Source organism: Phoca vitulina, unplaced genomic scaffold, assembly GCF_004348235.1.
Source record: "Phoca vitulina isolate PV1807 unplaced genomic scaffold, GSC_HSeal_1.0 scaffold65, whole genome shotgun sequence".
In the NCBI taxonomy this organism is placed as follows: Eukaryota; Metazoa; Chordata; class Mammalia; order Carnivora; family Phocidae; genus Phoca; species Phoca vitulina.
Genome location: NW_022589768.1, coordinates 9,078,308 through 9,092,544, shown reverse-complemented (window position 1 = coordinate 9,092,544; position 14,237 = coordinate 9,078,308). Strand labels below are relative to the sequence as shown.

The 14,237-nt window shown below is 40.2% G+C and overlaps 1 protein-coding gene across 1 annotated transcript in view; it reads left to right on the top strand.

The window, feature by feature from the left end:
* AGBL1 (ATP/GTP binding protein like 1) overlaps positions 1 to 14,237 on the top strand; it is a 582,976-nt gene that overhangs the window by 107,319 nt on the left and 461,420 nt on the right. The window contains exon 5 of the mRNA XM_032391919.1: positions 205 to 298. Within this exon, the coding sequence (XP_032247810.1) occupies positions 205 to 298 (94 nt within the window). The remainder of the gene's footprint in view (positions 1 to 204; positions 299 to 14,237) is intronic.

Sequence of the window (14,237 nt, the reverse complement as noted above, 5' to 3'; positions counted from 1 at the left end):
GATCGTATGAAAAGAGAATATATGCTTTACAGGTGATATTTGCTTCCAAGCCAAGATGCAAAGACCATAGAGTTTCACTGCTTTTGAGTGGCCCTTGGCAAGGAAGGTGACAGAGCTCCCCTGTCTTTTAGGCCTACTCTGTAATGCTGAAAAGAATTCTTGGTTCAGATGGTCTAATAACTACTGTGATTTGGTCTTTCTCAGTCACCACGGGGGCCATGCTGGGAATTAATGGAGCAATGGAACTGCTTTTCAAGGTCATCACCCCTTATACCCAGAAGCGCACCCGAGTAATCAGGTAGGGGCACTTTTGTAGTGCTTTTCCCCCTCTTTGTAATAGATGCAGAGATGGAGAAGGCCTCATGTGTATTCTCATGGTGCTTCCAGTTGAGGTGAGTGATGGCTACCCTCTTGTAGATAATGGTGCAATAACTATCCTGCTTCAATGGGCATCCCTCCCCACCCATGCATCATTTCCTCTAATCCTCACGATGACCCTGAAGGGGTATATTATTATCCTCATTTTCAGATGAGGAAACCATGGGGAGAGAGCCTTATCTAAAGGTCACAATACTAAGAAATGGCAGAGCTTGGATTTGAACCCAGATCTTTCTGACTCAAAAGCCCATGTTTTTTGCCTGGATCCTTCAGGTAGAAGGTGACAGGCAGAGGTGATGCTCCTCAGGGCATCTCTAGAGTCAGCCACTTAAATTTCTGATACGAGATCCAGGCCTTAGCGTAGTCCATCATGGGTGCGTGTTGGTTTTGAGATGTACTTTTATGATTGGAAAATGAAACTCAGCCCACTCTCTCTGGCCCTGCTTGCTGGAGTGGCATGAATCACAAACTTAAAAAGGGAGAGATGGTTAGACACGAGGAGATATTCAGAACCATTAAGATCTATCATTTATGAGAGTGACTCAGCAAGGACCTTGAAAGAATATTAGAAAGAATTCAGCCAATTTCTGAGATATATGGGGTCATTTGGCAAAGTAGCATTTCCATGCCCAGCCATGAGATTTTTCTGCATCTCAGCATCCATCTTAGGCTCTTGTTCCACCTGACTATTTTTCTCTTGGGTCACCACTGTAATGCCATTCTCATCCATCCTCACCTGTGGCTCTCCACACCAGCATTTCCCAGAGTGAAATACATTTTGTTTCAGTAAAAAAATGTCCTCATCAAATATATCAAGAAGTACGGGATTAGACCAAGTTATGCAGAGTCCTTTACAGTGAGACTTGTCCTAGCCTTTGTGAAGCCCGAACACATCCAGAATAGCCAGGATGGGTCCATAGTACACTGTGTCCTAGACCTGATTTGGCCAGGGAATGGGTCTTGTTTGAAGACCACCATTTTGGGGGGAGTCAGTGTCCTATGTCCCTCACTTTAGAAACATCTGGAGAGCAAGTGTTCTGCCAAGGGGAAGTCAATTCAATTCTATCAAGGGATCCTCAGCGAGTAATACAGAACTTCAGAATCACCAACTCAGGGACCAAAAAAGATGAGCTTTCCGGATTTTTTCTGTAATTGTACATTAGTTCCTCTTAAACTTCCATTTACGTCCATTTGGATATGTATGATTTAGGTACGCGTGGTGTTTCTCATGCTGTGTGGGCCTTTGCTGCTGACATCTGCGGTCTCAATATGTCCTTTGGTCACCAGTCTGTGAACTTTTATCTTTTTCCTCTCTCGACAAGACCGCCTCTAATCTGGCAGTGTTTCCATTCATCCGTTTGGCAGCTCAGGAGTATGTGGTTGCCTCCCTGACACTATGTGAAAATCGGTGTGATGTCTGCTGGGCCGATCCACATAGGAGTCTCACCCACTTATCTCTTCTTGCCATGAGGTGCCATGCTATTTGGAAGGCTTCCTAGAGAACCTTGGCACTAGACTTCTCCCTTCTGGGCCATAGATAGCTTTTATTGTCTTCCTTGTTCAGGCCGAGCTGGGGCAGAGTAAGCAACAAGGCACAGAAGTCCCCTTCTCAGAGACTCACGTCAGGTTGCTATGTCTCTTGTTCTTCTGCTGCAGAGCGAGTGGAATTCAGGCACAGATCTGATCAGGGTGCCATGGGAAAAACCACGGATTCATGGCGGGGGGTGGAATGTTTGAAATGACAGAAGGAACCTTTCGGGGACCTCAGGCTGATTTCTGCATTTCTGGTCTTTTCTATAAAATGTGGGCAAGATGATTTCCCCTTCTTGAGCCCAATGCCCATCTAAAACCAATCCTCCATAGAGAAGGAGTTTCTTTACCAACCACTACCATGTGGCCATCATGGCCATGGCCTTCATGCTGTGCCCTGCCCTGTCCTGAGCTCTTAGCAGGCATTTATCCCATCTGATTCTTCCCTCTTCTCTGCAAGGCAGGTGCTATTACTGTCCCCAATTTTACAAGGGAAAAAATGGAAGCTGAAAGAAGTAAGTGATTTGCTGGGATTTAAGTGGAAGAGCTGGGACTTAAACCCTGTCTGATACATGAGCTTTAGCTCTTAAAGCACCACTGGAGTGTCTTACATGGTTTGTTTCCAGCATTTTATTTCTAAACCACCATATGTAAGATGATCATAAGCACTCAAAGTTTGTTTAAATTTTTGTTGCCGTCTAAATGGCTCATACTCGTGGAACAATTTGCTTAATGATAGGGGAGTCTTTCTCCTCAATAGAATGGCTATTTCCTCTCAAAGGCTAAATGATTATCTGCTCCCTCCATGTTTGGATTCTTTCCCACAGCTGCCTTATTTTCTATCTTACTCCCAGCCCTCCCCCCCCCCCCCCCCAATAGCCAGGTAAGGACAAAGACACTGAAATCTGAAGACCAGCATTGTAGCCCTCTTTCTAGTAGATTCTATGGTGGCTCATTTAACCTTTCTTCAGCAAGCTTTCACGTTCCTTGAAGTGTGAATGTCAAGTCCTACCTCCTGGGTTTGTGGTGGACATTAAGAAATAATGTATAAAAATCTCATGAGCTTTGATGTACCATAATACTGTTAACCGTTATTAATACAAATACCACTGGATACTTGGCTGGCTGCTTCAGATCAGACAGCAGAGCCAGAGGAGAGCATGCAGATGAGACGTTTCTACCACTACTCACTTCTCGCATGAACTCCATCCCCCCAAATAGTAACTCAGATGTACCCAATGAGTTCTGTTCAACTCCACCTGGATGCCAGAATCTGGGTTTGAAGGGGTCTTCCAGGAAGGGGATGAAGTACCACATCAAAGGACGTGAATAGCCCTACTGAGTGTCATCCTCCAAATGCTAGCAAGCTAGGGGCGAGATGTTCTCGGATGTCTTTGTGGGAGCAGATGCCTGGGGCTGTCATTTTGACTCCTCCCTGCCCTGCCCGACTTCTCCAGCACAAACCTAAAATTAGCGGTGCAGTTGTCCTTCAGTGAAGCCCTGTCTCCAGATAGTACTCAGGGCGAGATTTATAACTGAAGCACTAAGCACACACCTTCTAGAGAGAAGGGGCGTGCAGAGCAGTACTCCTAGCCCTCTGTGGCCCTGTGCCCATTCTCACTCCCAGTGGAGGCGGCTGTTCCTGGCCTGGTCTTCCTCCCTTCTCAAATAACCGCCATGCTGCCATGGTCCCCCTGCCATGTGTTTGTGTTGGCTTATGTCTTTTCCCTCATGACCATCACCCCGGCTGGAGCACTGTTTGCTCCTACAGCCCTCTGCCTGGTCGTCCCTGACTTGAAAGCGATGAAGCACCTGTCCCAATCTCCATTCCATCCTTGGGTTCGTCCTCTCCTCTGTCTTCTCAGCCTACTCCCCCCACATATGGCATGCGCTGTCCTGTCCCGGGCCTTCAGTCAGAGCTTCCCCTGGCCCGTAATGGTGCTGCTGCCTTATTGAACGGTAGAGATTCTCCCCATGCTCCAGGCCCCGCCTGCTGCAGCTCACCAGGCAGGAGGCATCTTCTCCCTCAGTGCTTCTCTAGAATTTTGTTTATATTTTCATAACATATACCAGATTTAACTCCTTTCTGTGTTGGACTGTGTGTCCTCTCTTCTTTCTAAACTCTAAACTCCTTAAAGGCAGAATTCACATTATATTTACCTTGCTGTTATTCTCCATAGGACCTATCTAAGTGCCTGGACAATGGGAGACTGTTAATTCAATTAAAAAACAATTTCTTCTTCAGGGGCGCCTGGGTGGCTCAGTCAGTTAAGCATCTGCCTTTCGCTCGGGTCATGGTCCCGGGGTCCTGGGATCGAGCCCTCCTTGGGACTCCCTGCTCAGCGGGAAGCCTGCATCTCCCTCTGCCTGCCGCTCCTTCTGCTTGGGCTCTCTCTCTCTCTCTCTTTGTCAAATAAATAAATAAATAAAATCTTTAAAAAAGATGTCTTCAATTAAAAAAAAAGTTTTTGTGAATAACCTAATGATGAATAAAAGCCAGCATTTAGTGAGTGTACATTATAGTAGACACTTCATATTTATGAACCCATTCTTCTTTGATCCCAAGCTGGCTCCACATGCATGGTTCTCTCATGTCTAAACATGCCTGAGACATGACATGGCAGGCCTCCAAGAACGCCGTCATGTGAGGGACTGAGGTGCCTTCTGGGAAAGAACTCATTCTAGGAGAGTGAGAAGCAGAGTCCATCTGCTAGAAAGAGAACACAATATCACTCACTACAGGGGAGGAAAAACTTGTGAGTCTTCTCTCTCTTCCTTACAGTTGTCTGGGGAACTGACCTAGTCTGGCAGAAGGGAAAGATCTGAGTTTGAGGGGACGCTAAGGGGCAGCATTCACGTTAAAACTTTGCTTAGTTTTTGAGATAGGCTTCCAGGATTTGGTTTGTTGATTGATACAGCTGGGGCTTTAGAATTTATGGGGGAGCTTTTTATAGCAATGGGGGGGAGGAAATGACACCGGGCCAGGGTGAGCTGGCTCTTGCTAACTTGTTCTACTGTGGACAGGTTTGTTTATCTGCACCAAAGCTGTCTTTGCGCTGTCCAGATTCATTAAGTAGGAAAATTTATTGAGGTGAAGAAGGATTGATTGTCTGTGACTGAATCATCTTGTGACCTTAGAGAAGCTTGTGTTTGCTGCAGAAGCAGACGCTTTCTGCTAGGAGCTGTGCCTCCTTTGCTCCTTCATTTCCAGAATGGACTTGAGGGTTTTGGTAATAATAATGGCCATTTTCACTGCTCATTCACTTGACCATTTCCAAAGCATGGCCACATCCCCTCTGATCCTATTGGATTGTCACACTGTAATATTTAACCCAAGCTTTGAAGCTGAGTTACCAGCTCCTATCATCAGTATACCACCCAGGTCTATAAACTCTACCAGCTTGTCTTCCTACAAAAACATCAGCGTCAATCAGAAATGGGTTGAGTCTTCCAGCAGAGAAGCTGGTTCTTCAACTTCATTGGATTCTCTGACCATTGTGCCACACTTTGGAAAAGAGGATTCGGGACTGTCCATAGGCTGAGCAGGTTCCTTCATCCCTCACCTTCAGTTTCTCTAGAGCTTTGCAAAGAACACGGGAGGTCAGGAAGTGTGTCATTTGGGACCATGCTGGTCTCACTCACACAGAGGCCAGCATCTCCAATATTCCTACCCCCTCAATGTCCTCTCAGATTTTCAGCAGGGTTCTCATGCTATGATTTATACTCTTTAGGTTCAGGGGTGGGACCTGGATTTCAGTGGGGTTAAGGGGTTCGGAGGCTGTGTGTTCCACCTGTGCTCAGACACCTTGGTGACAGAAGGAGATGGATGTGTCAGTCTTCAGCAAGCCTCATAAATAAATTCTTTTGCTTATCCTCCTGTTGTAGCTCCCTGGGGTCAGAATACTTTTAGGTGATCTTCTCCCATCAAAGGCCTGATCTCAAGGCATCTCTGGCATTTGAGCTTTGCCCGAGTGCAGGATTACTGGGCATTGCTTCATTGGCAGTCCTTTATGGTGATTTCATTTCCAATTTATGAGCTATAAAAAATGTCCTGCTCCTCTTTTTCCTCCCCTGCAAATCACTGTGTTTTCCCAGAGCCAGGCCTTCTGGGCTTTCTCCAAGCATCACACCATTCCACTTTATCTGACAGATGAGTGGGGACTCAACCAAAGCTAATGGGTTCCCTGAGATTATGAGCGATTGGGTGACTCAGCTACTTTGTCACCAAGACAAAGAAGCAAATTTTCTTGTTTCTCAAAATAGCTTCAGAATTTCTCCCTGAGTGTTCATTTCCTCCTACCTCCCCATTAATGGCTTTGTGACTTTTGCTGCTCTCCACTCAATATAATTAGACTCCATGGTCTCCAGGGCATGGGCTCACATTAGGGGTTCAGAAGCTGTATGCTCCAGATCACTTGGACTCAAATACCTTGGAACAGGAACAAAAAAATTCCACCTCAGCTCACAAGTGCTGATATTGGGAGTGTGCAGCATGGTCTCAACTTACTGACAGTGATTAGTGCATTTGCCACCTGACTCCAAGCCTGTAGCTGACGGTGGAATGAATAGTTTCCTACATGTATTAAGCCTTGGCAAGTAGGTTGGTTGGTTTAAATCCCTTTCAGCTTCTTGCGAAGCCAGCGATCTCCCCCTGATTAGAGCCCATCATAGATATTCAAGTCACAGGATCTAAAGTCGGAAGGTCCTTAAGGATCTGCTGGTCCAACTCTTTCATTTTAAGATGAGGTCGTTGAAACCCAGAGATGTTGAACTAAGCCTTCTATCCTAGTTTCAGGACACTATTCACTTCTCTAAGATGCTCTGCTGCACAATGCAAATTAAACATGCCCTGAATTAGGACTTGTAACATTTATTCAACAGTATTCTGTGGTCTGTCTTGGTGCTAGGCACGGGGGTTTGAAAACAACAGAAGGTGGACCCTGTTCTCCAGTGGCTGATGGTATAGCAACAATAAACACGTAGTGTCGTAGCAATTTTATGACCCGGTGTTGGGCTTGTGAAATGGTTCAGCTTCCTGTTGTGTGGAAATGTTCTCATAACATCTTTATCCAGAAGTGCCCTTAGAGCTAAGCCCTGTGCCTCAGGAGGCCCCGCATGTTGGAGAGCCTTCCTTGGAATGTATAAAGTACTCCCCTGGTGCCTGAGATGGGCTCGGGTTGGCAGTGGCATCCAGGCAGGGCTCTTAGTCTCTGCTCTCTGCCCCCCTGCCACCTGAGTGAAGTGGGCCAGATACCTTGAGGAGGAGGAGCTCTGGACCACATGCATATGGGGTTGCCCTGAGATTCCATGGCCAGTCCTTGATTAAAGTAGGATGGTTTGGCAAGCAGATTACTCTTGCTATCTGGCATGGTATTTCTTCCCTAGTATACATGAGATGGGGCAGACAGAAAGTTATTGACTTGCTGATTTGGGGTGCATCCAATCGTATAGAAAGAGGCTCAGGAAAAAACAAAACAAAACAAAATGAAAACCTTCTTGGACCCTGCATATCCTGGGATGATGCTACATGTGCCACTTTAATGTGGTGAGGTTCTCTGTAGAAACTCCATTTCCATCTTTATCTGCTGAAGCCTGTACTGTCTGTACCTCTCCATTGATTTGCCCCTGTTACTCCCCCTGGAGACTGGAGGCAGGCTATTAGGAACTTTTGCTTTCCATAGAAGTTAATCTTTTAGCCCAGCCTGACTCAGCAAGGAGCTTTTGCAAAGAAGTTTGTATCTTCTGTAAATCATACCCTCCCCACAATAATGCAACTGCCTACAAATATGTGGGAGAGGAGATTTGAAGAATGGGAGGGAGGTATGAAAAGACCCTATTAATAGAGCCTCTTGTGACCTTCACCCTTCACTTTGAGGAAAGTGATATTTCTAATAGGCCATTACCAAATTCTTCAGGGATTGATTCCACACTCAGACATCACAAATGATAAAGCACATGGCCGGTGGGGCGGGAGGAGGTGGGAAACACACTCTACTTTTCCTGTGGGGCTGTTAGTGGGTGCTGTGCCTGGAGATGTGCTTACTTAGCAGTGATAAGCCAACTCAATTAGCTGGAAAGGAAAGGGTCAAAAGGAAGCCATTATGCAGATGTATAGTCATCTAAAGCTAGCTGCTTTTAAGAATTTAGGCAGAGGTTGCAGGATGGGAACAGATTGGAGGCTTTCTAAGTTCATTTGTAGTGCTCTTTTAATATTAGAGCTCATGTGATCTTAATTACATTCAACAGAGCCAATGAGAAAAATGGCTAGAAAACAATAGATTACCATTTAAAAGAAGTGAATTATTATAAGTTAGGTATTTAATAAATGCCAGCTGAATGAATGAACACTATTATTTTAGTTTATCTGAGTTGCCCTCTTTTAACCATTTATTCATTCAGTAAGTGTTTTGGGGCATTTGTTATCAACAGAGATGTGTGAGCTTTGAGATTAAAATAAATAGTCCTTGCCCTCAGGGAGCTCACAGATACATGCACACATTGGCATATAAACTAATACAATAAATACTATAATAGCAGGGTGTTTGAAGAAGGAAGATTTTAGTCTACCCAGGAATTGGCAAAGAGGAATTCACTGTGAAGGCAGCTTTTGCTTTGAAATAGGGAAGGAGTTTCCAAGATGTTAAGATTATAAAAGGGGAACCTTCCAGATAGGGGCAGAAGCAAGTGCAAAGACAAAAAAAGGAAAAAAAAAAAAAGAGAGAGAAGAAAACTCATGAAGAAAATGGTGGGTTCATATAAGGCTGGTCAAAGACCTCACCCAAGTTGATTTGGAACACTCTAATAGACAATAAAGGAATGGGAATATATAATTCAAAAAGAGGAAATAGAAAAACTGATAAGCTCATAAAAATATTCAACTTGCCAATAATCAGAAAACGCAGTTTAGATCAAGAGAACAATTTCATAAATCAGAGTAGCAAACATTTTGAGAAATGATAATGGTGAGGATTCAGTAATATGGGAACTCACATATGCTGCTAGGAATGTAGGTTGAGAAAACCTTCATGAGAATGATGGGATGATATATATAATGTTTTTTGTTTTTTTTTTTTAAAGTTTCTATTCCTTAACTCAGTTTTTTACTTCTTGAAATCTATCCAAAAGAATTATTGAAAAAGGTAGATGAAGACTTGTGCACAAAAATATCAATCATAGTATTATTTATAATTGGAAATATTATAACCAGAAAAAGTCTGATAACAGGGAATGATGTATAGTAAAAGTGATATAGTTATACATCATAATATTATGTATTATGGCAACACACAAAAATAGATTAGGAATGATGTATGCCAGTGGTAATAGCTTATGATAAAATATTGACTAGAAAAAGTAAGGTTCAAAATTCAGTATGATCCCAATTACACACACAACTTCTGCTTTAGGCAAATATGAAAGAACTGGGGACAGATTTATCTTCCTACCTGAGAAAAAACAAACCACAGATAAAATATATAAAACAATGTTTTTAAAGATACTAGGCATCAGGCAATGAAGGACAGTGATCCCTGAAAGATGAACCCTTGAATTACTGTAGTTAATGACTTAGAGTTTCCAGGTTGCAGTACAGAGCAGGGGACCCCAGACACAGGCTAGCAGATGTCCTGGCATTGATGGGACAGAGTTGAGGAGAGGGCTGAGAGTCTGGAGACATCAAGGTGCCCAGAATTCACAGAACAAGGTGCTAGAAGGCAGAGAGCTGCAGAGAGAGAGAGAGAGAAAGAGAGAGAACTCTGAAGAACTTCAGAGGTTCTCCTTTAAGAATTCGTCTGGATAGTGATCAGTGCATACTTGTGGGGAAACTACCCAAAGCTAGGGAAAGACCACCTGAAATGAATGGAGGGAACAAGGCCTGGTGCTTACATAGGGCTGGATATAATGCTTGGTCCTACAAAGCAGAATGGAAAAACCTCATGATTTGTGGGGTATTAAAATACACAGAAGAGTCTTGCCTTGGTCATGGGGAGTAATTAGCTCTAAACTGAACACTGCTCTGGTCCTGCCTATTATATTTTAAAAGCAAGACCTGAAGAAATAAAACTGTTTCTAAGAAACTTAACTGCATCTCAAGATAAAGCTTCACAATATTTATAGGAACACAAAAATATTCAGCACTTAACAAAGTAAAATCACAATGTCTAGAACCCAATAAAAAATTATCAGACATTAAAAAGTTATTCTAACCATATAATTAATATCTATATATTAAGATGCAGAAGATAATTTAAAAAGATACAAATTGAACTAGAGATGAAAGCTAACAGTGTGCAAGAGGTAAATATACTGGATTGAATTAAGTCAAATTAGATCTGGCAGAAGAAAAGATGAGTGAACTTGAAGACATAACAACAGAAAGTATCCAAAATGAAACACAGAGGAAAAAAATTAAGAAAAAAATACAAGAAGAGAGCACCAGTGAATCATGGGACAACTTCAAGCAGCCTAATAACATATGTATACTAGGAGTCTCTGGAAAGAGGAGAGTAGGGTGGGGACAGAAAAAATATTTAAAGAAATAATGGCTTAAATTTCCTAAATATGATGAAAACTATAAAGTCAGAGATCCAAGAAGCTCAATACACCACAAGCACAAGAAACATGAAGATTACTCTAATACAAATCATAATTAAATTGCTCAAAGCTAATGATAAAGAAAAAAATCTTAAAAGCAGCTGGAAAAAAAAAAAAGAGACACGTTATGCACATAGGAACAAAGAGTCAACAGATTTTTCTTTGGAAACAATACAAGTGAAAAAATAGTGGAGCTTCATCTTTAAAGTATGGAATTGTATATGCCACTAAAATATCTTTCAAAAATGCAAGTGGAATAACAACTTTTCAAGCATACAAAATGTAAAATAATTCATTGGTAGTTGACAGGAAATTTCCCACAAGACAGGAAGTGTGAAAAGAAGACCTCATGCAGAAAGAAAATGGTACTGGGTGAAAAGATATATTTACTCAAAAGACTGAAACACTGGAAATAGTAACCAGATGGGTAAATATATTTGATTCTTAGTTTATTATTTTAATCTCTTTAAAAGATATTTAAGGAGCTCCTGTGGCTCAGTCAGTTAAATGACCGAGTCTTTGTTTCAGTTTAGGTCATGATCTCAGGGTCTTGGGATCAAGCCCCATGTCAGGCTCCAGACTAAGCATGGAGTCTGCTTGAGATTTTCTCTTTCTCCCTCTCCCTCTGCCCTACCCCCACTCGCACTCATGCTCTCTCTCTCTCTCTCTCTCTCTGAAATAAATAAATAAATAAATAAATAAATAAATAAATAAATAAATAAAATCTTAAAAGAAGATAGAAAGTATTTCAGTAAAAATAATCACAGTGTAGTCTGGAGTTTATATTCCATGTAAAGTTAAAATGTGTAACTGTAAGCACAAAGGTCAGGATGGGAGAAGTGCAAGTATTTTATTGCAATGGTCTTATATGTGAACTGGTACAGTAACACTTAAAGGTAGATCGTGATCTGTTAAAAAAAAACACTAAAGCAAAAACTAAAATAATAAAACAAAGAGTTATAGCTAAGACAATAAAGATGATAATATGGAATAAAAATATTCAATTTAATCCAAAAGAAGGTGGAAGAAGAAGAAAAGATGATCAAGGAACAGTGTTACATACAGACAATGAATAGGAAGATGGTAGATTTATACTTAACCACATCAATAAGGTGTAAATGGTCTAAATATCTCAACTGAAGAATAAAGGCAATCGTATTGGTAAGTAAGCAAGACTCAACTATATGCTGCATACAAGAAACATACTTTAATATAAATACACAAGTTTAAAGTAAAGGGATGACAAAGATACACCAAGCTAATACTAGTCAAAATAAAGCTAAATTACCTTTACTAATAATCAGATAAAGTAGATTTCAGAGCAAAGAATATTACTAGGGATAATATAATGATAATGAAAAAGGGTCAATTTATCAAGAGGACTTGAAAACCTTAAGTATTTATGCACCTAATGACAGCACTTCAAAATAAAGGAAGTAAACACTGATTCAACTGAGGGGAGAAATAGACACATCCATAATTACAGTTGGAGAGTTTAATAACTCAATAAGTGACAGAACAAGTAGAGGGAAAATCAGTAAGGATATGGAAAATTTGAATAACACTATCAACCAATGTGACATAATTGATATTCATAGAATACCTACCAACAGGAGAATATAGATTCTTTTCAAGTGCCCATGGACCTCTCACAAAGATAGACAATATTAGGGGCCATATTACCAGTCACAATAAGTTTCTAAGAGTTCAAGTGGTATAAAATATAAAGTATGTTCCTGACCATGATGCTGTTAAATTAGAAATCAATAAGAGAAGAGTCTCTTGAGGAGCGCCCAAATGTTGGAAATTAAATAACATATTTCTAGAGAAACAAATGAGTTAAAGAAGAAATCAAAAGAGAAAATAGAAAATATTTTGACCTGAATGAAAATGAAATGCAGCATATTAAAATCTCTGGGATGCCACATTTTTGGTGGAAATTTAAATAATCACAGGGACATATTAGAAAAGAAGAAAGGCCATCTAATTAATGGCCTCAGATTCCACCTTTAGAAACCTTTAGAAAAAGGTCAATATCTGAAGTAAGTAAAAAGAAGGAAGGAAATAAGAAAGATAAGAATAGAAATCAGTGAAATGGTAAAAAAAAAAAAAAGAAAAACCAATAGGGAAAAATTAATTTAATCGAAAGCTGATTCTTTGAGATCAGTAAAATTGCTAAAAATCCCTATTCCAACTGATCAGGAAAAAAGTGAGAGAAGACACAAATTACCATTATCGGGCATGAGAGATGAGATAGCCACAAGTTATATAGTTATGAAAAGAATAGTAAGGGAATATTACAACTTTATGCCAATAAATTTGACAACTTACATGAAATGGAAAAATTCCTTGACACTACTGAAGCTCACTCAAGAAGAAACAGATGACCTAAATAGCCCTATATTTACTAAAAGAATTGAATGCACAGTTAAAATCATCCCCACAAGGAATATTCCAGGTTCAGATGGCTTCATTGGTGAAGCCTACCAAACATTTAAAGAATAATATAAGCAATTGCATATAAACTGTCCAAGAAAATTAAAGAAAAGGGAATACTTTCCAACTTATTCTGTGAGGCCAGCATTCCCCTGATGCCAAAAGCAGACAAAGACATTACAAGGAAGGAAAACTACCAGCCAGTATCTCTTATGAACAGAGATGCAAATATCCTTAAGCTACATTTACAAAATTGATATCAACAGTGTATAAAAAGATCAAGACCAATTAAGATTTATTCCAGGAAGGCAAGACTGATTTAACATGAATCATTGCATATAATTTACCATATAAAAAACTAAAAACGCAACAACATATGATTATCTTGATACAGAAAAAGCATTTGACAAAATTCAACAACCATTTCCTCATAAAAATTCAACAAATTAGAAGTAGAAAGGAACTTTCTTAATAAATCACACCTGGGAAAACCATTAGGTAACATCATACTTAAATGGCGAAAAACAATACTTTCCTCCTAGGGTCAGAAGCAAGACTAGAATGTCCACTTTCTCCACTTCTATTCTACATTGTATTGGAGATTCTAGTTAGGGCAATGAGACAAGAAAAAAAATAGTGACCTCCAGATGGGTAAGGAGTAAGTACAATTCTTTATTAGCAGATGATATGATCGTCTATACAGAAATTCTCATGGAATCTACACACATACACAAGCTACCAGAACTATTAATTGAGTTTACCAAAGTTCTAGGATGCAAAATCAATACACAAAAATAAATTATGTTTCTATATAATGCAACAAAGCATTGGAAACTAAAAGTTTTGAAAAACAGTTTACAATAGCATCAAAAATACGAAATACTTAAGAATAAATCTGACAAAAGATGTTAAAGATCTATACACTGCAGATTATAAAACATTCCTGAAACAAATTTATGAAGACCTAAATAAATAGAGCTAATGGCTTGGAAGACTCAATATTGTTAAGATGTCAATTTTTCTTAAATTGATTTGTAGACTGGATGCATTCCCAGTCAAAATTCTGAGGAATTTTTTATTTGTAGAAACTGATAAATTGATTCAGGAATTCATATGGAAATGCAAAGGACCTAGAATAGCCAACACAGTTTAGAAAAGCTGGAGGACTAACAATATTATATCTCAATATTTATTATAAAGCTGCAGTAATCAAGGCAGTGTAATATTGATATCAAGACTTACAAATAGATTAATGAAACAGAAGAGTTCAGAAATAAACCTGCATGTATAGGAACAGTTGA